This window comes from Ictalurus furcatus, chromosome 6 (assembly GCF_023375685.1).
Source record: "Ictalurus furcatus strain D&B chromosome 6, Billie_1.0, whole genome shotgun sequence".
NCBI lineage: Eukaryota > Metazoa > Chordata > Actinopteri > Siluriformes > Ictaluridae > Ictalurus > Ictalurus furcatus.
The window spans coordinates 18,467,911-18,488,976 of record NC_071260.1 but is presented as its reverse complement, the minus strand read 5'-3'; the positions used below and the strand labels follow the sequence as shown (position 1 = coordinate 18,488,976).

Genomic DNA, 21,066 nt, shown 5'->3' with positions numbered 1-21,066 from the left:
TGCACCTGTATAGGCCTGAACAATGTACAGTATATCTCTACTTTGCTTTGATAAGTTGTTAAAAGCAAATTCTCTTTACAACTTAACCTAATATTCTATTTTCCATATCCAAAATACAAAATGTCATTATTGTGTTACAATTTTAATAGTTTAATACAGTTACTGCATTTTTTTAAATATACAGTTTCGGCCGTATCCGACTTCACTGAAGACCTTAAGGGGGTCATGTTCATAAAGGTCACTATTACCTATTATTCATATACTTATTATTTATGTATCATATTTGAATTGATGTGTTTTTTTTTTTTAATTATGCCCGTCTCACATATCATATAAAATATAAAATATATCATATTTTTTTGATATATCATATATAACATATAAAAAGCTTAATGATCCCTGTCCTAATGTGCTAATTCTGGGGGCTACATTTCTTTGACTAGCCTAATAACCCTTGAGTAAAAAAACATTGCTTGGTCTTTTTCTGATCTTCAGCTATCCTGTTTCAGTGAGCCTGTGCCCAGTGTAGCCTCAGATTCCTGTTCTTAGTTTACAGGCGTGGAACCTGATGTGGTCCCATCTGCCTCAGATGTGTTGTGTGAGATGCTTTTCTGCTCACCGTGGTTGTAAAAAGTAGTTATTAGAGTTACTGTACCCTTCCTGTCAGCTCAATCCAGTCTGGCCTCCTCTGTCCTCTCTCATCAACAAAGGGTTTACACCCATAGAACTGCCACTCACTGGATGCTTGAAATACTCAAACCAGCCCATGTGGTCCCAACAACCATGTCACAGTCACTCAGATCATATTTTTCTCCATTCTGTTGTTTTATTAACTGAAGCTCTTTACCTGGTTGATTGGATAATTGCACGAATGAGCAGGTGTACATGTGTTCCCATTAAAATGGCTCTTAGAACAGCACCAATTCTTTGTGCGTGGATTATGCCCCTAAATATGTGAGATACTTTACACCAGTTAAAAATATTTTTTATTAGGGGTCAATTCAACAAGGGGTAATATTTTTATTTTTAAACAAAAAATTAAAAAGAAACCCAAAGAAATGGCCCCAACACTTCACTGACATAATACATGAAAACATGGTGGCTCCTAACAGTTTACTTCACTTGTTAATTATATTATATATTATTTATTGAAGAAAGTAAAATAAAGAAGTAAATCCACTCCCACACGCATTTTCAACAGATCCACCACCCAAACTGTCTTTTTTTCTTTTTTGAATCTCAAATGAATAATTATTAAAAACCCCTAGGTGAGTACTTTTGATATGCATAAAGAACTGGGTTCTTTCCTTCACTATATCAAACTATTTTAACATTATGAGAAACTCCTTCGTGTCTGTGCGCTTCATGGACTTGCAGTGGTTTTGTCCTCAGCGTTGCCATTTACCTGTAGGACAAAAAAATGTGTTTCTTTCATTTTAAATTCTGCACTTACATTTCAGTGTAATCATGTGAGTAGCACTTTGTCTTACCCTTGGTGATACCAAAGCAGGCCTCACAGTGCACATTGCGGCGGTACACCCACATGCTGTCTCCTGCCTTTAGGTGTCCAAGAGGACTCTTACACACATCACACTGGAAAAGGAAACGTGAGAGTATGCTAAAGTTTTAACTTAAATATAAAATGCTGATATAAACACAATACTGTGTGCTAAGTTTGAATTAAAAACCTAAATGGTCTTTAAATATTGGTCTTTAAAATTATATTGCATTATACCACAGTGCAGTTACATTTTCCAATCAGACTGTTTAGGTGATGATTGTTTTTGTTTTTTAAAAAGATTTAATATCACAGCTTTATATTAACATGTTCATTTTTAAGTTACTATTGTTTCTATGGTAACAACTCATTCACAAGTTTCAGACTTTTATTTAACACTTTGAAAGAAGAATTCAGTCCATGTCAGCACATTTTTGTTGTAAATTTGTTTTCTGCCAGTACATAGGATTTTTTTTTTTGTTGTTGTTATCTGTGTTAATGGGAACTAAATTGTTTCACAGACATTCCAGAATATTAAAATGTAACTATAAATGGATAAAAAAAAGTATGATATGTTGTTCTTAAATAAATAAATAAATAAATAAGCAAATGTGTTGTAATAAGATAAGTGTTCTTACAATAAAAAACAAATATATATCAAAAATCATTTACCTTAAAACAACTGGCATGGCACTTTATATCCACATCCTCTAGAATCATCTTTGTATCAGAGAGCATTGGTTTCTGGCAGTATGTGCAAAGATCCCTGTCTGCGATTTTCCTACAAAAAAGGCGATGTAAATATGAATATTCTGTCACAGATAAAGTAAGAACATGTAAAGTCCAGGTTAATTACCTTTCAGGTGATGTGTAAACTGTCTCAACAGTTCTTGATTTGTAGATGTCGGAGTAATCTTCAGGTCTGTGGAGAAATGATGCACCAGTTAAAAGTTCACATTCTGTATTTAGCACACAAAAAAATTATACTTAGTTAAACATTTGTTCTCTCATTGTACCTGTTTTCTGTGTAAGTTGTTGTAGAGTAGGTTTTTGAGGAGCCCCTCTGACTGCCATATCCATAACTGTGCATAAAAAGGGCCACATATTAAAGAGTCTGTAATACTTCATCAACATATGGTGCTTAATCTTATTGAAATGAAATGTACCTTTCAGACGCTGAGGACACAGTCTTCACAGATTCGGTGAGCACGGTTTCAGAAAAGTACTCTTCTGGCCTGCGAAAATAATATAATGACATTGTAAAATGTCTGTAAAAGGTCTCGAGTGATCACTCAGGTACAGGAGACTAAGTGCGAATGCGTACTTGCTGTCTTTGTAAGATCTTCTAGCATATGTTGTAGAACTGGTTACGCTGCTTTTTTCATTAGTGTGAACAGATCCGATATGAAAAATAGTCCAAAGATAGCAAAGATTATGTACACAGTAAAATAACAAAGAAAAATACCATTAATGGTCCACACCTTACTATACATTCCATACCTGGGGTCAGACACCTGAGCTGACTTGATGGATGTGGGTATGAGTGTATCAAACAACTGGTCCTCAGCACTAGGGGAAATTAGTAAATCAATCTATGCTCTTTTTGCATGAAGATTTTCAGCTGTGTGTGTAATTATTCCAGTTTTTGTTCATCTATGTGCCATCTAAAGTTAATACTGATAAATTACCTGGGTGTGGAGCTGAAGGTATAGGACGTTGTCTTAGAAGTAGGAGTAGTACTTTTATAGCTTGTGCTGAAATTGATAAGAACAAGAGTTTATCAGAAAGTTAAGGTGATAAAATGACTCAGGTTAAAGTGTCTCTGAAAGTTGGTTACATTTACCTTGTAATGCTCTTGGTGGGTGAGGTTGGTAGTGCTGATCTGACTGATTTGCTATCTTCTCTGAACATAAAAATAGAGGTATATAGAGTTATATGCATTACTAAATGAAACAGAATAAGCAATGCTTTATACAGGATTTCACCACTCACTGAACTATGGTGTCCTTAAAAGTAGTCACAGTGACAGTCTCTGTCTTGCTAGACTTGGTGGGTGAGAATGGTGGTGCTGATTTGGCAGTTTTGCTGTCTTCTCTGAACATAAAAAAAGAGAATTATGTATTAAAAAAACAAAACAAAATAGGCAATACTTCATACAGTGCTGAATTCACCACTCACTGAACTATGGTGTCCTTAAATGTAGTCACAGTGACAGTTTCTGTCTTGGCGCTCTTGGTGGGTGAGGTTGGCGTTGTCACAACTTTGACTGTTTTGTTGTCTTCCCTGAGGAAAAAAGGTTATATGCAACAGAAAATAAAACAGAATAAGCAATGCTTCATACACCAATTCCTCACTTACTGCACTGTGTTATCCTTAGAAGTAGTCACTGTGACAGTCTCTCTCTTGGTAGTCTTGGTGGGTGAGATTGGTGGTGCTGGTTTGAAAGTTTTTTTGTCTCCTCTGAACATAAAAACAAAGTTATGTAGAGTTATGTGATTAAAAAATGAAACAAAATAGGCAACAGTTCATACAAGAATTCACCACTCTGTTGACTGTGTTGTCCTTGGAAGTAATCACAGTAAGAGTCTCTTTCTTGGTAACACTTGAGTTTTCATGAACAGATATTTATTGACAGTTATTTTGCTGCTTATAAATGTTAATACTTTTTCAAACCATTTTTCATGTATGATATTCATATACGATAATTATTATGTTATTATGTTAAAATACAACTTTTGGTAGTTGCCTCGACAGGTGTTGGTAGCTGAGTTTGAATTTTCCTTTGAATAAATTAAATTGATTTGTATATATTATAATTATAATATATTATAACTTGTAAAGTAATAGGAAATAAATGATTGTGCAATATATATATATATATATATATATATATATATATATATATATATATATATATATACACACACACATATATATATAGTACATATTGCATTTAAAGGGAGAAACAAAAAACAATCAAAATTAAATACTATTATAAACATAAGTGTACAGCCAGGGAATGACTTGAGTGTGCAGTTAACATATTTTACTTTTAGAAGAACCTAAAGAGGCCAAGAATTGAAGTCACTGAACTACACACAAGAAAACATGTCCTAGGGAGGTAACCAGCCATAAATGAGACACCTAAGTGACAGAACCTTATCAGCATATAGCTGTCAACCTTCCAAGCACACGAGACTAAATAACACAGACTTACACATAGATAGCATTGATAATGAGTTATGGGTGTGTTGAAATATAGTAGCACTAAAAGCATTTACCCGATATTAGTCTTGGAGTCTGTGAAGATCTTTTCAGTAAATGTCTCCGTTTTGGTTGGTGTCCTGAATGAAAACACATTGCAATTTTAAAAATGAACTTAGAGCAAGTTGTATGTGCTGCCTATCAATTAATGAGCAAAATGATTTTATTTTTTTAAGAGGGTTTTTTTTAAAATCAATTCTCTACCTGCTCGTGGTCACAGATGTCTTCGTGCCATTTTTGAAAGATGTAGTAGTAGTGCTGAAAGGGACACATAATGTTTTTTTAAAGATCATTCTGCGAAACAATGTGGTATTCCACTAGGTGTGTGCTTTCAGGGTGTGTTCTACCTTGTCTTCGGCTCTACCGATGCGGTAAATCTGGAAAATGATGGGTGGGGAAGGCATACTTTAAATATTGCACATTTTGGGTATGACCATGCATTATAAAAGATTACCAGATAAAAGTCTACTATGTAATGTAAGCAGGGGTTCGGCAACATACAAATAAGCAAGTGTACAAATATAGATGCAGGACTTTGACAAGAATAAGAATTATATTATAGTTATATATTGATTAATAAATAGACCAAAATTCGAATAAACAAAAAGTTACCTGCTTGAATCCAGTTCATCCTGACTCACACTAAATCTATAAGTTAAAAATACAACATGAATTTATTTTCATTTTTTGTAAAACTTTTTTTACATATGTATTTTGTAGATTGTGTTACCTTTTAGTCAGGGACTGGACATATTTTTTTGATGAACCAGTTTCAGTGACTTTGGAGGAGCTGGTGGAGCTAGTGTTTATTTCTGTAGTGCTAAAGAGAATGTAATGCACAAATACAAATCCATTTATATCCATTGATGACAATTTTTAAATGCCCTTATACATATCACATGTTTTGTAATTACAAAGCAATTGTATTTGATTGTGTTTGGCATCTTATGTGGCATCTTTTGTATGATAATGTATAAAGTAGCGTCCAGATGTTTTCAGTATACCTGCTGATATTTTCTGTGGATTTAAACCGGCTCAGGACACTTCTTCCATAGTTTGAATTTTGTCTGTAAAAAGAGAGTGTGTCAAAGTTTTAGCAAAGTTACCATAAATTATAAATTGTACATTTTGTATTCCTATGATGACAAAATGTGGTAATGACAGGTACAAAAACCAAATGGAAAAACAGCTGACTCTTTCCATCTCCATGAAAAAAGATGGATTTTCCCCCCTAGTATTTGTCTGTATGTGTATTGCCTCAATGATAACTCACTCCACTGCTTTATCATCAGTCACATCTTTCTTGATCCAGCTGTTGTCCTTCAGCAGGGACGCCTTCTTTTTGCTGTCCTCTACCACACTAGACTTGCTCTTGGCTGCAGTTACAAAGCATAGTTTATGTATTATTCCTTAACTCATCTATCTGTACAATAAGCAATGAGTGTAATGCAATGAGTTGTTGTTTGAAGAAAAAAACAATGCTACTGAATGGTTTGTTCACAGCGCTGACACTTGTTTTAGAGAAATGACAGAAAAACCCCAATTCTGAAATAGTTGGGACAGTATGGAAAATGCAAAAAAAACAAAAACAAACAAAAAGAGTCATTTGAAAATTCAGTTCACCGTTTACTATATGGAAAACACATTATTAACACATTATTTGATGATTTACTTTGTGAATTTAATTTATTTTTGAAAATAGACACTCATTTCAAATCTGATGACTGCAACACACTCCAAAAACGTTGGGACAGTCGACTGTTTACCACTGTGTAGCATCACCTTTTCTTTTAATAATACTTATTAAGCGTTTGAACACTGAAGACACAAGTTGGTTATGTTTAGCAAGTGGAATTTTCCCCCATTCATCCATTATGTATTTCTTCAGCTGTGAAACTGTACGGGGCTTTCGTTGCCTTATTTTGCACTTCATAATGCGCCACACATTCTCAATCAGTGACAGGCAGGCCATGCTAGCACCCGCACTCTCTGCTTATGCAACCATGCGCTTGTAATCCGGGCAGAATGTGGTTTGGCGTTGTTCTGCTCTGGATGGCGGCATATGTTACTCCAAAATGTGTACATATCTTTCTGCATTAATGGTGCACTCACAGATGTGTAAGTTACCCATGCCATGGGCACTGACACACCCCCATCCCATGACAGACGCTGGCTTTTGGACCTGACGCTGATAACAGTTTGGATGGTCCTTTTCCTCTTTGGCCCAGAGAACACAACGGCTGTTGTGTCCAAAAACTATTTGAAATGTTGACTTGTCGGACCACAAAACACGATTCCACTGTGCTACTGTCCATCTCAGATAAGACCAAGCCCAGAGAAGTCACTGGCGCTGACACTCTGGACAGTGTTGATGTATGGCTTCTGCTTTGTTATTTGCATAGTAAAGCCTTAACTTGCATCTGTGGATGCAGCGGCGAATGGTGTTGACAGACAAAGGTTTATCAAAGTATTCTCAAGCCCATGTCAGGATATCCATTACAGACCTGGGACGGTTTTTAAGACAGCGATGTCTGAGGGATCGGAGATCACACACATTCAGAAGTGGTTTTCGGCCCTTTACACACTGAGATTTGACCGGATTCCTTGAATCATTTAATTATAGTAGAAACTTATAGAATCTTTAATTTAAGTAGAAGGTGAAATGCCCAAAATCCTACCGATTTGTTTTTGTGGAATGTTGTTCTCAAAGTGTTGGAATATTTGCTGACACACCTGTTGGCAGATTGACAAGCCTCGACGCATCCTTTCTCTTGAAGAACTAGGCCTTTTTTGGAGGCTCCTTAGATGATTAGACGATTGCCCCACCTGTTTCACATCACCTTCTTATTTCAAATTTTCACATCGTTATTAGTCCTAAATTGCCCTTGTCCCAACCTCTTTGGAACGTGTTGCATGCATCAGTTTCAAAATAAAAAAAACAACTATGCAGTTGATTAGGTAAAACATCAAATACCTTGTCTTTATACTTGTTGTTGTTTATATGCAAGTCAAAATACATTTACAAATCATTCCTCTTTGTTCTTAATAGCATTTTCCATACTGTCCCAACTTTTTTCGGAATTGGGGTTGTAATTATTTTCCTGTCCTTGTTCTCCATAACCAGCTCCCAGTGAACATTCAGTTCCTCTAATGTACAATAGTAGTAGTGACATTGAACAAGGTGCTAGTACATTGATTCTCTGACATGAATGAAGACTATGACTGCGTTTGGTTATAAGCATGACATACAGCACTACTGTACACATAACACATGGTCTTACATGTCTCGGTATATGTTTTCCTGTTCAGGGTGGAAGTCATGGTTTATGCTAGTGCCCTGAAAGAAAAATATAAAATATTGACATTTTATAATAGACAGTGGATGCCATCTAAAATTTCCAACCAAATCAAAAGACAAGATAAGATCGTGCTGCTGTTTTGGTCTATGAAACCACACCTCAATGCCAGTGTTTTGTAACAATGAGTACCTCAGATTTCACCGCACCATAAAAGATAGTATTATACTGGTCTCATGTCTGTTAACAAGGTTTCATTCTTTATTTTTTAACTTCTGATACATTCTTTTCAGCAAAGAAAACTTGTCTGTCTTGATCCTCATCAGACACACCCTACACAAACATGTCCCTGGCATCTGAAGCGAAGCAATGTTTCCTACCATTTAATAATAACACACACATACAGTGTATGAGCCTTACATGATCAAACAGTGCAGTGCAGTAGGCACTGTCCTAGATCCTTGAAAAGCTTGTCAGAATTCTCAAGGGCAAATACAATCCTTGTGTTTTTGCAATTAGCCAATTTTCATCACGAGATGATTTATGTGTTTTAAACCATGTCATCACCACGGATGTCATATCCATACCAAAACTGTAATTTAACTGTAATTTATGTAAACATAAAATGAACAGAAACTTGAGAAATGCAAAAACAAATTGATAATTGCTTAAAGTTCAATGTTAATATGATTTAAATTTCATTGTAAATATTGTTCAAGTGTGGCCTGTAAGCATTTTGACTAGTTTTAGCTTTTTGTGCTGTACTTCCTTCACTTGTCTTCTAATTTAAGGCCAATCACTTCTCATATGAATGACAAATCAATGCAAGGGAAGGTTTCCATAAAATATTTATTCATTTATTTCCACAGGAGAAATCTCATTCTCTCAGGTTATGAATTATGAAATGCAGCATTCCCACAGAACCTGGCTAATATACACGATCCCGGACAGAAATTAAATATTTCTGCAGTTACGTAATTAGAAATGTATTCAAAGTAAAGACGTTTTAACTTTTCCTTTATCACTACACACACAGAGCAACAGCAGATTCATCTACTGTTTTACTCCTATTACATTATTATATTATGTATCCCTATCACAACATCCATCAGATTCTGTAAGACAAGAACTCAACATAATCATTCAATGAAACCACAATATAGTATTACAACAACAAAATATTTCTGTCGTTCAATATTTCAGACTTTCACATCTTATGAAAGTACATAGAACTTTAAAGAATTTTTTCGGTTTGTGGGAATCCTTTAAGGATCTACGTCATATTTTACGACAGAAGGTTTCCCTTTCATAAAATATTCCAAGTAGAAGCCTTTTGAAAATCTATATAATGCAGTATTTTACGTTATAATGAAAAAAATAAATGATGGATTGAGATGAATGAGATGGATGAGAGTCTACTTACCTTAGTGTGTCAGTGGCTGGTGCTGGAATGTGAATAAGTTTCCTGAGCTTTCCTCTACTGAATTTCACTTGCTAACAACTCCTGGGAGGATACCTGAAAGGTGTGGCTTTACACTGTACACAAACCAGTCCCTCAACCTGAATGCTAAACAATGCACATATTTCTCAACCTATAATTAGTAAGGTGTTCATGTGTGGCAGGTGATTCAGTAAACGTGAGCCCAGGATAGGTCAGGAGAGGTCGAAACTTTTTAAAGGGTGAGACATTCTTAAGCACTGAGTCATGAAAACTATTTGACAGTTTCTTGCACTTGACCATTCAAAAACCCATTATTCTAATGTTAACACCTGAAAATGTCACATTAGTAGACATATAAACACACTGTCAGGGAAGCATTATAACAGTGTGGGGTTTTTTGCTTTCAAGAAACCATGAATAAGTGAAAATGGAGTATTTTTTTCTGCTGCTGTAACCTTTGAACTGCTCTGTGAGTGTTCCTACAATGTGTTCCTACAATCCTACAATGTAGGATTTAAATCGGTATCTCATACACCTTTATATAACCTTTATATAAACTGACTGCTCCTGTTTGAAATATCTTAAACTTTATACTCAAACGTAACTAAAGCCCACATAACATCAGCCACCTTTTAAAAAAGACCTGAACGTCAACCTAACGTCTTGTGTAATGTTGCTTCTTATCTCTTTCCACCACAACGGCCACTTATTAACCTTTGCTCCTGACTAAGATTAATGTCTCTAATTCATATCTAGAAGAGTATTGTAATCTTTACTCTCCATAAACATTCTGTCAAAAATGTTAATGAAGATATATATGTGTGTATTTTTTTTCCAGTACAGATATTTGAGTGTCTGAGAATATATTAGTTTCTCTTGGCTAATGGGAAATAGGAGTAAAAGAAAAAATTCAGAGATTTGTGATAGATAGATTCCAAGCACTAAAATATGACCTCTTGTTGGGTGTGATGGTGCCTTTCTGACAAAAATCCATATGAAAAGAAAAAAATGTTACAGAAAATTGTAAATACATTGACAGCTACAGAAAGAATAAAGGACATAAGGATGTATTGGTGTTTTGTAGTTTGTATTATTGGCATTAAGCATATATTCTAAATTGTGTTATATGAAATACTTCTGCATGTCATCCAATCTTTGTTCTAAAACAGGGATGTCCAATTTTATCTTCAAAGGGCTGGTGTGGCTGCAGGTTTTCAGTCACAGGTGGAATCAGGTCAGGCTTCTGTTTGGTTGGGATGCAAATCTGCAGCCACACTGGCCCTAAAATATAATTAAAATATATATATATATATATATATATATATATATATATATATATATATATATATATATATATATATATATATATAACAGAAGCAATCAAATAGTTTTGTTGCAGCATGGTGAAGTGGCACAGTTGGAATTGTTATTTTCACAGTTGGAAAAGTTCCAGGGTCCCACGCCTGTGTGATGTTTTGCATGTTCTCCCTGTGTCCATGTCCCAAAAACATGCAAGTAGGTGTATTGGCCACAATATATTACCCCTATAGAGTATTTTCTGATTAAAAACTTGTTATAACTACTGTATAATCCATCCGATTCAATCAAAAGGTGAATTAATCAATAAAAAATGTTTTGTGTCCATCACAAACCTAAAGACAACCTTGGGTTTGTTTTAGTCATGAAAATGTAAGTGCAGACAGTAAGAAAAGCCTAAAGCTGACTAAATAAGTAGATCACGAGTGTATCAGAATTTAAGCACATGATTAAGAAGCTGTATCCACAGAATTGCATTAAATAAGTAAATGTTTGTGTTTGCATCAAAGACCTAGGGGTAACTTGGTCTAAGGATGATTGGTGGAGTGTTAATACTGACAATACAGCCAAAGAGTAGAATCAGGGTAATGGGGAGCTCAATCAACAATTGAACCTTTTAAGAAAATAAGTTGACTGAGCTTGCGCCACAATTATAAACAACACATGACCAGAATGTGTAAATCGTGCCGAAAGCTCGAGGTGTGACTAAAAGAGCAAGGGGGTAAATCCCGGCTGAAAGAGATCATTATTTCAGGAGAGTATAAAAGCTTGTGAAATGATTGTATACATACAGACTATCTGTGGAGGTCTCAGCTTTGTTTGACTCTTTTGACATCTTTTGACATCTAGAACCCCTTGTCTCCGTAGGTTCTTGATTTAGATTGGAGAGATTTTCTACAACACCCCTAAGTGTGAATCAGTATATGAATGTGTGGGTCCTAGTGCCGTGAAATGGACTGGCATCCCATCCAGGATGTATTTCTGCATTAAGTCCAGTGTTTCTGAGATAGACTCTGAACCCACCATGACCCTGATCAGGATAAAGTGCTTACTGAAAGTGAGTGAAAGAGAGCGAGTTTACATCTCATCTTATTATTCAGGTGTTACTAGAGTACCTTTAACATGGCTTTAAAAACAAAAGAGTTACAATGCAGTTACAACTTTCCCACATGCCCTGCGATGGACTAGCTTCCTATCCAGAGTGTAGCCTCAGTGTATCACTAGTGTTCCCTGGATAGGCTCCGGATCCACCAAGACACAGACCAGGATAAGCGAGTGAGTGAGTGAACGTTCCCACAGAAGGTAACAGAAATGGTGAATATGTGCATGTCAGCTCATAACACTGGTGAACAGGTTGATGAATTATATCAATACAAGTACAAGACTATACACCTTGACTGAATTTTTAATTAGGTCCCCTTTGATAATTGCATGTCTTTGCCTGAACAAATGTGTTGACTAAGTTGTAACAAACTTGGAGTCAGTGTAAAGTGGCTTTCAGACTCAGGCCATAATTGGTGTGAAAAGCTGAAGCTAATTGGGGTTAGTTGAGTAATTCTGACTCTTCTGTAGCTGACACAATTGCAAAAGCTCCTCGATGGGCACGTAGACAAAGTGAAAAGCGTGGAGTAAATATAATCGGTAATTGCCATACAGTAGGCCTGAATAGTTCTTAAACATTATCCTAATCCCTCTGACACCTTGACTGAGTAATGCAGCACCAGGCTGGCTGTCTGCTCGTGGGTTAGGAGTCTGTCATGTCTTGTATTTTGTTTATCCCTATCTTTCTGCAATAGGGTTCTCAGAGTCAGTCCTCATATTCTTCAGAAGACTTATTTTTATTACATTGTGCATTTTTACCTCGTTTGTACCTCAATGGTAGTCTATGGTGCATGCAAATTGTGTTTCTGTAATATCTACAGCTGATCACATTCAGAAGTTGGAAATGTCTTTCAGTCAATTGAGATATTGCCATGTTTTCCTCTCGTTTTAACAAGTTGTAATTAACATTTTTCACTCGGATTCTCTCTGAGTCATTGCACTTAGCTAGTTTGAACTGCAGATGTCGGTGTTGCTTTGCTTTCAAGTTTCCACTAGTCGCTCAGGATCGGAGAGGGTTGGTTGTGTGATGGGTGAGGCTTTCACTGATGAAAAATTCTCTTCTGCATATGCATCAAACAAGAGGAGAGTAAGCTCACTTGTTTTTCCACTAAATGATGCTGTATGCTTATTGTTTCCTTTCTGCATATGCCACACTAAATAACCAGGCTGCTCTATTTTATGTTCTATATTTCTCACATTCCAAATGCTAATCTCATCATTTGTTTTTGAATATAAAAATAAATAAATAAATAAATAACCGTTTCCCCCCATGGCCTGCATCAGTGTAGCAGAAGTCTCTGTGTGAATCTCTAAATTTCCTAATTTAACATCTTTATATGTGGTCATTACCGTTAGTGTAGTGAAGGTCAATTGGGAGCTAATACTCACACAATTCTTATACTAGACAGGCTTTTAGTGACTGATCCATCCATCCATCCATTTTCTGTACCACTTACCCTACAGGGTCGCGGGGAACCTGGAGCCTGGCTCAGGGAGCATCGGGCACAAGGCGGGGTACACCCTGGACGGGGTGCCAATCCGTCGCAGGGGACAATCACACACATTCACACACTACGGACACTTTGGACATGCCAATCAGCCTACCATGCATGTCTTTAGACTGGGGGAAGAAACTGGAGTACCCGGAGGAAACCCCCACAGCACGAGGAGAAGATGCAAACTCAACACACAGAGGGCAGTGGTGGCAATCGAACCCCTGACCCTGGAGGTGTGAGGCGAACGTGCTAAACCACAGTCCGCTTTTTCTTGACTAATTTTAATTATAATTGCAATTAAGTCCATACAGTGTGGGGTAGAAAAAAAGTGTTTCACTTGCTTGATTTGAGTTTGAGCTTCATTTCCAAAACCATCTCACACTGGTCATTTGTATGCCTTATGAAGGGATAGGAAACATTAAACATTTGTGTGAATCCTTCAAAGAAACTTTATAACAGAGGATTTCCATAGAACCCTTTAACAAAGCTGGTCCAATTAAAAACATAATGAATATATAGTGGCACAAGCACTCGTTGAGTAGTTGGATAAACTGAATAATTAAATAACATTGAATAAATGATTTGAAAAAGGGATTTTTTAAATAGTGTAATGGGTACTTCGTTAAAGCTACTGGAGCACACTGTGTAGCTCCTGGAGCCATTATTGAGTTAGACGTTATTTATAAGCTTTATTATTGGATTATTAGACTCGAGCGAAGCAAAGAAGGGAAACAAAAAGGCGTGGATTGTTTTTTATTTTGTCAGAAATTTCTAGTATCACGTCCGTGCCGTGCACTCCGCGGTGATGTGGTGTGGTGAGGCTGAATGGGTGTGAGCGTAAACAGGTGTTGTGTCAAACTCCGTTTCTCCATCTGGATAGGTCGGCCGCCGAAAAAAAAAGGGGGGAAAACGCGCGTGCACGAAAAACTCGCCCCCGAGATGCTGTGCTCGTACCGCTGAGGTAGTATGGAAAGCCCTAAGGCTCGAAAAACAGCGTTTTTAAAGACTTCGATCTATAGAACATTGTATTCCAGAAGTGAAAGGCATATTTCATGCCTGTCTAGTTATATTTTGAAAATGGGGTATTTGAAAATGGCATTTTGAATGTCTTTATTAACACAAACACCTACTGTTATTTCTATCAATAAATAATGTTATATTTGTGAGAGTTTTCATTTTGAATATTATAGACTTCTGGAAGAAACGTGTGCTCACTCACATATGACTGTGATTTTCTAGGCTAAATATTCAACCGTTCTCAAAAGTCACAATACCTGGACATATTTTTTCCCTTAGTACAGTTTATTATTATTATTATTATTATTATTATTATTATTATTATTATTATTATTTTTAGAAATGCAGTTGTGTGATTTGACCACAAAAGAGCTCCACTTTAGTTCAGCTGTTTAGAGTAAACTAAATCTGATGGATTTCTGTACCAACAAGTACACTTTCACTGCAATTTACTGAGAAAAGGTCCAAAGAAATTGAAGATAAAAACAATATCATACAAGTTTTAGCTTTTATCTTTGTCTTAACATCACCTCCATCATAGCAAATTTGTCCATAATAGAAGGGGGAGCACATCCTGACAGCTGAGAATGGTACTGTCAGATACTGTTAAATAAGAAAGCTTGTATATGTGTCATACTGCTGGCTTGTTTACCCACAACAGGTAATCCTGCCTATTTTTTAGCCTGTTATCCCTATATTTGTCCATCATTGTATGTGGAACGCATCCCGACAGCTGTTAATGGTGCTGTCAGACATGGTTCCCCGGTGTTCAATACTAAAGAAAGCTCATACCTCTGTCAAATTTGTACCGTTGACTTGTTTACAGACACCAAGTAAGTCCTGTGATTTTCAGGCTGCTATCCCTATATTTGTCCATCATAGCAGGGGGAACACATGCCAACACCTGGGGATGGTACTGTCAGATACGATTCCCCCTGCGTTCAATAAGAAACAAAGTTCACAAAAGTATTAAATAGAAAACTTTAATAACAATTTAAAAAATTGTTACCCCATTTTCAAAATATAACTAGACAGTCATGAAATATGCCTTTCACACCTGGAATACAACATTCTACAGATAAAAGTCGTTCAAAACGTTAGTTTTGAGCCTTAGGGCTTTTCATAGTACCTCAGTGGTACGAGCACAGCATCTCGGAGGCGAGTTTTTCGTGCACGCGCGCTTTTTTCGCTGTTCGGGCGGGGGAACCTATCCCGATGGAGAAACGGAGTTCGACACAACACCGGCGTGTCTCTGACTGAGAAGCAGCAGGAGGAGGAGGGTGAAGTTAAGATGGCAGCGCAGCTAGAGCTGTTACCTGGCCGACCTCGAGAAAATTACAAGGAATAAACAAAAACAACAACAACCAAAAAAAAAAAAAAACCCAGACGACGTCATCTGACGCGTTTGAGAGAATTCAGTGTCAGAAGATGAACGCTCGGTTTGCCCTCAAACGCTGTTTTGCACATGCCAGGCTTTAATCGCTGTTGTGAGAGAAAAGAGAAAGCTTATTTCGCAGTTGCACCAGCGGCGTTTCGCCGACATTACTACCGGATTGACGATCCTGGATCTAGCAAACTGCTCTTGTACTCGTTTGCATTTCCGTGGCGGATATATGGGGGGGAAACCTACTGTGCGGTTTACGACGGGTTTAAGCACCTATTGATCGCCAGCTAGTGACATATTGATGTAATATATATGCATTGTTCCCCAAAACGATGATGTGCGCTGCTGCTGCGGCAGCTGGAGCCGGCGGCGGGATTCTGTCTTCGTCCCCGTCCATGGGGCTGGGTGTGAGGGTTTTACCCGGAGCTGGGGCCGAGTTTAATTCTGCCGGACCCGGGATGGGCTCCTGTTCCACCTCAGGGTCCCAACCGGACTGTCGGAGCCGATACCAACTGCTCCTGTCGGGACGAGCTTTAGCGGAGAAGTACAGGAGGATATACACAAGCGCTGTCAGCGATAAAGAACAAGGCATAAACCTCAGCAGGTATGTGTGGTCGAGTTCAGGGTTGTAGCTGTGAGTTATATATCAACATTAATCTTAAAAATAACGCGTAGCAATCTATACAGCTAACTGACTAGTCAACACAAGCTAACATTGTGTTGCTAGCACTAGCTAACATTGTGTTGCTAGCACTAGCTAGCGTTCGCTAACTTCCGTATGTTATGCTAAGCAATGTTAGCTCGCGTTTGTTTTTGTATTTTATTTTATTTTTTAAAGCAGATAAACACTCAGACTAATTACAAACGCAGTGCGTGTGCTGACACAATGACAAATAGCGCTGGCGTTATTGAAACCTTGCACAAACCAAGACAGAGCAAGCGAGTGTGCTAGGCTAGCTGTTCCCCTGGTTCACTAACGGTTAATTTAAAAGCTAGCTAGCATGAGAAATACTGCAAAACCTAGCACACGGGGATGTTTTAGCCTAGTATTTGCTCTGTCTCGTGTTAAACACTGTCCTGGCTTACTACAAATTATGCTTTGGTTTGTTTTTACTTAGTCTGAAGCTACATAATCTCTCACTCCCTCGATAATTAGCTGGCTAGTTAACTATTTGCGGTATTACCATAATGATGACAGTGTAGCCGATATTAGCAAGTTACCACAAACCGTGCGCTGTTACATTATCGCAATGAAAGACAAATTTGGTTTATTAAATTATCTAAAAGATGATGATAATAATACAATATTAAAGTCGTATTTGTGTGCGTGTGTTTAATCTCTGAACATTTGATGGGTGCGCCTGACTAGCTCGTCGTAATGTAATCACTGGAATGCAGTTAGATAAGAGTACACAAGCCAAGCTTCTGCGTAAAGCCATTTCTGTTTATCATGAGAGAGGAGTTATTTAGGAAAAAGCGTTATCTAATTCATATGTAAGTGTAATAATGAACCCTGACCCATGGGTTCTTGTTTGTAATGCGCATAGGCCCTGTTCATTGGTTAGCCTGCGCAGGCTGAACTAGCTTTTTGCCTTACGTCACCCTGTTCACATCCTAAGCGCTGCTGCATCTCCGGCTTTACTCAGCTTCTTTAACCTTTTCCGAATTTATAATATCATTAGGCATGCCTTCTCTATTCAGCTAGAGTATTTAGAGAATCTAGTAATGCAAAACATGTTCACATGTAAGAATGCACGACATACAGTGACGTTCAACACGCCCGATATTGTTCCAGTGGACACTTTAAAATATCGGCACTGCCCCTGCACTTCCTTTGGGAGGAGGGTGGTTAGTGTGCTCCTGAGATAAACAAGGCAGGGTAAGGATAACAGCTGTCTGTCTAAGTAGGGACGTCATAACATAGGTCATGCACAGCTTAAACTACTTCTTTAAGCTCAAACCACACCTCGGTCACGCCTTGGATATGTTTTGCATGACTTTCTCAACAGAAGCTAGCAGAGAGCAATTTCAGATAGTAAGAGGATGTCAGCATCTGATCGCAGCTGAGCTCCGATATCAGTTTCAAATTGAAAACATTTTTTTTTTTAAATCTGCAATCATTCGGTTTCCAGTTATTTAAAAAGCCAGCCTGGGTTTTCTAAGCTGAGAAGCTAGTACACGTGAAACTGAATCTCAGATGAGTTAGGCTCATTTTCAATGATATGCATCGGACTGATATGCGTGCAGATAAACAGGTATTCTGTGAATATTGGGATAATCACAACAGACAGTTATCCTGACATTTAATAGAACATTCTAGGTGAAAGAGATGTCCATCTTCACCATCCACATACAAATGTGTTTGTTGACATCCAGTCGTTCAGAGCTTGTTAAGGAGAACTTGCATGGCAAATCACCCTGGCACAAGACCAACAGGCAGTAAGCTAGTAATCTTACAGTGGATCGCCCCTGTGACGGCATCCAGGCAAATGAACGTATTCCGTTCAAGTGAATTTGTTATCGTAGCACATTTAAATGAACGGAAACGTCCAGGACAGGCTGTGTTAGTGCTCGGAAGTTTTACTCCTTATCCAAATTTGACTATATTTTAAGTGTCGGATTCATTTATTAAGTTGACCATTTACTGTGCGTGACATCATTTCTCACAAGTGGTCTTCTCAAAGAGGCTTTTTAGGAAAACAAATAAGAATAAGTAATATGTAGGTCAGTTTAACGTCGTGTCCTTAATATTACAATGAGTGATGTGCATTTACATGCACAGTAATAATAGATTGTTATCTGGTTTTGGTAGTTACCAGGTAATTCAAGTGGATTTGTGAACAGCATATTAAATAGGCTATCAGCTTTAAACACAACTGAATTTATGCTTAGCTATTGATTGAATGTGTAGCTTTAATCCATCGCTTTATGTTTCAACATCCTTGCATATACGCAAATGTAACCAGACAGAGAAGCAGTTAACTCTGTTGACTTGAGCTTTGTTTTCTGTTCAGATGACCTGTTTTAAATTTTTATACTATATCCATACTAAATATTTTTTAGTTCAACTTGAAACTTTAGGCTCCCTGTATTGAAGGAAAAAAAAAAAAGGACAAATTTATTATGGTGCATATTCTCAACCCCCCCCCCCCCCAACAAATAAATCACAGGTTATGTTCATATTATTATTATTATTATTATTATTATTATTATTATTAAGGACGGTAATTGATTTTTTGTTGAACACATTTCCAAGGTTGGTCATTTCAAATATTATTTGTCCCAGGTGCCCAAAGTCACCATGGACATTAAATCCATTACTAAGTACTGAACAGAACAGAAGGCAGTCCCTCCAGGTTTCGCAATTTTGTGATTGCAGAAATGAACGCAAAATCAAGCAAACTCTGCAATATTCGGAGCAGCTTGCGGTATTTCAAAACTAACACAGATTTTCCACAGACAAGTCACGTGACATCATCACAACGCACATTCAGTCAAAATTCTCTTTGATTCATGTGCTTCAAACATGAGTACAGCTACAGAGGTTTGTTTACCAACAAACATCACTGCGAAAGACCGTGCAATACAATTTCATGCAATTGTAAGTTCGCTGATTCAAGTATTTTTCCACCAAAAAACTCAGATTTTGGGGAAAAAAAAGCAGCAGAAAAACAAGCATTTTTGGCCGCAACAATTGCAAAAAAAAAAGAAAAAACTCTGGGAAATCCTGTACAGACTGCCGAGAGTTAATTCAACATCGCATCACCAACGAAATGGTGACAGTGTAAGATTTTTTTAAAAGCACATTTAAAAATTGTAAATGAGTTGTCGAGGTGCATACGTCATGTATTTACAAAGATATTCATTTAGAAAGATATTTACTGACTGCATGTAAATGGGTTGAAAATAGTATTTGTCAAAATTCACTTTTTTTGCATTCATCAGATTATTTTTACACATCTAAGCATACTTAATGTAAACTGATGAGAAGCAGCGACGTGCCTCTAACTGTGTGTTATTCTGTGTATCAGTGTATTGTGAATTTCTAAGGCGTTTTACTCACACAAATTTAAACATGCAGATTTGTTGGTTGACTGGTATTAAAAAAAACAAAACATTTCTTACACTATGTTTCCTGTATGTGAAAGTAAAAGTAAATCTGTTTTTTTTTTTTTTTTTTTTTGTATTTTAGGGGAAAGAAGGCTTTGACTAAGAAGAAACTGAAGAGGCGGCAAAAAATCAGATCAAAAGTCAAAACAAGAACAAAGGTAATATTTAAAGATACTAAACCAGTTCCATAGATTAGACCAATTTTGTACTGAACCCCACATTCCTGGAAAAATAGTGATGCTTGAGCAGAATACATTGGATTTGTTTGATACTTTAGATGAAATGTTACAGAAAATAGAAACTAATACAGGACCCGTATGTAGTCGTGACTTTTATGGATATGTATTGTATATTTTTTTTCCTTTTCTTTTTCCTGTGAATTACTGAAGGATGTTATACACACACACACACACACACACACACACAATGTATCATGCACATCATCGTAGTTTCAAATGCACTTTCCAAGCCCCATGCCTGTCAGGTTTTTTAGGGATGCAAGGATGGATTAGCTGCAGATCAGAATTTGACAATATCAGACAATTTCTGATATATTTGTGTCAGAAATCATCTAATACCATGAGCCTGTGCTGGGAAGTCAGGTCAAGTAGACTTTATTGTCAATGAGCTCATCACATTTGGTGATTGTTTTTGTTGTACATTTTGGTTATATATTATTTGATGTAATAATTTACAGCCCGTGTTCCGCCCACTTTAAAACCGCAACTCCAATGACCTACATTCTTGGCATGCCCACCTTTGTCACATTCTTTCAGTGTCATCTGATGCTGGACACCATGACACGATTATATGATAATCAACCATAGAAAGACACGTTCGGAAGCAGATTTCAATGCATTTCAGTAATTTTGAGAATTCAATTACTCAGTCGAGTGTATTCTCGGGAGGTGCTAATCTAGTACCTTGAAGGAAATTGACATCCATTCTTGGCTGTTAGTTGTGTTTTTGGCTGCGGTGTGGGTTTTCACCTGATATTATGTTTATGCAAATCTAATGAGCCGGTAGAAGAGTTAAGTCCACTGAAGTCGCAGTCTCACTGTTTGCAAAATGTTCCTATGTAATTGTAACTTGTGCATCCAGACATAGAAAAATGGCTTCATATTTACTAAAACCAATGAATG

The 21,066-nt window shown here is 37.1% G+C and overlaps 2 protein-coding genes across 13 annotated transcripts in view; one reads left to right on the top strand and one right to left on the bottom strand.

Annotated features, from left to right (window-relative positions):
* Window positions 1-804: 804 nt before the first annotated feature.
* Window positions 805-9,563, bottom strand: scel (sciellin). Of its 2 annotated transcripts, none has more exons than XM_053626880.1 (22): window positions 9,482-9,563; window positions 8,044-8,099; window positions 6,036-6,138; window positions 5,767-5,829; window positions 5,493-5,582; window positions 5,375-5,410; window positions 5,110-5,139; window positions 4,967-5,020; window positions 4,780-4,842; window positions 3,857-3,958; window positions 3,677-3,781; window positions 3,491-3,592; window positions 3,342-3,401; window positions 3,187-3,252; window positions 2,999-3,067; window positions 2,823-2,873; window positions 2,665-2,733; window positions 2,515-2,580; window positions 2,355-2,420; window positions 2,171-2,279; window positions 1,491-1,593; window positions 805-1,405 (listed from the first exon to the last, which is right to left on the bottom strand). In XM_053626880.1, exons 2-22 carry the CDS (start codon window positions 8,081-8,083, stop codon window positions 1,389-1,391), a joined length of 1,464 nt encoding a protein of 487 aa, XP_053482855.1. In that variant the 5' UTR covers window positions 8,084-8,099; window positions 9,482-9,563; the 3' UTR covers window positions 805-1,388. The 2 variants fall into 2 exon arrangements, with proteins under 2 accessions (XP_053482855.1, XP_053482856.1); XM_053626881.1 differs by having other exon boundaries at window positions 2,823-2,870.
* A 6,044-nt stretch (window positions 9,564-15,607) lies between these two features.
* Window positions 15,608-21,066, top strand: part of mycbp2 (MYC binding protein 2) — a 69,989-nt gene continuing 64,530 nt past the window's right edge. For 5 of the 11 annotated variants that reach the window (XM_053626871.1, XM_053626867.1, XM_053626866.1 and 2 more), the window contains exons 1-2: window positions 15,608-16,418; window positions 20,007-20,082. In XM_053626871.1, the coding sequence (XP_053482846.1) occupies window positions 16,147-16,418; window positions 20,007-20,082 (348 nt within the window). In that variant the 5' untranslated portion in view covers window positions 15,608-16,146. The remainder of the gene's footprint in view (window positions 16,419-20,006; window positions 20,083-21,066) is intronic. The other 6 variants (XM_053626874.1, XM_053626872.1, XM_053626870.1 and 3 more) reach the window with 2 other exon arrangements.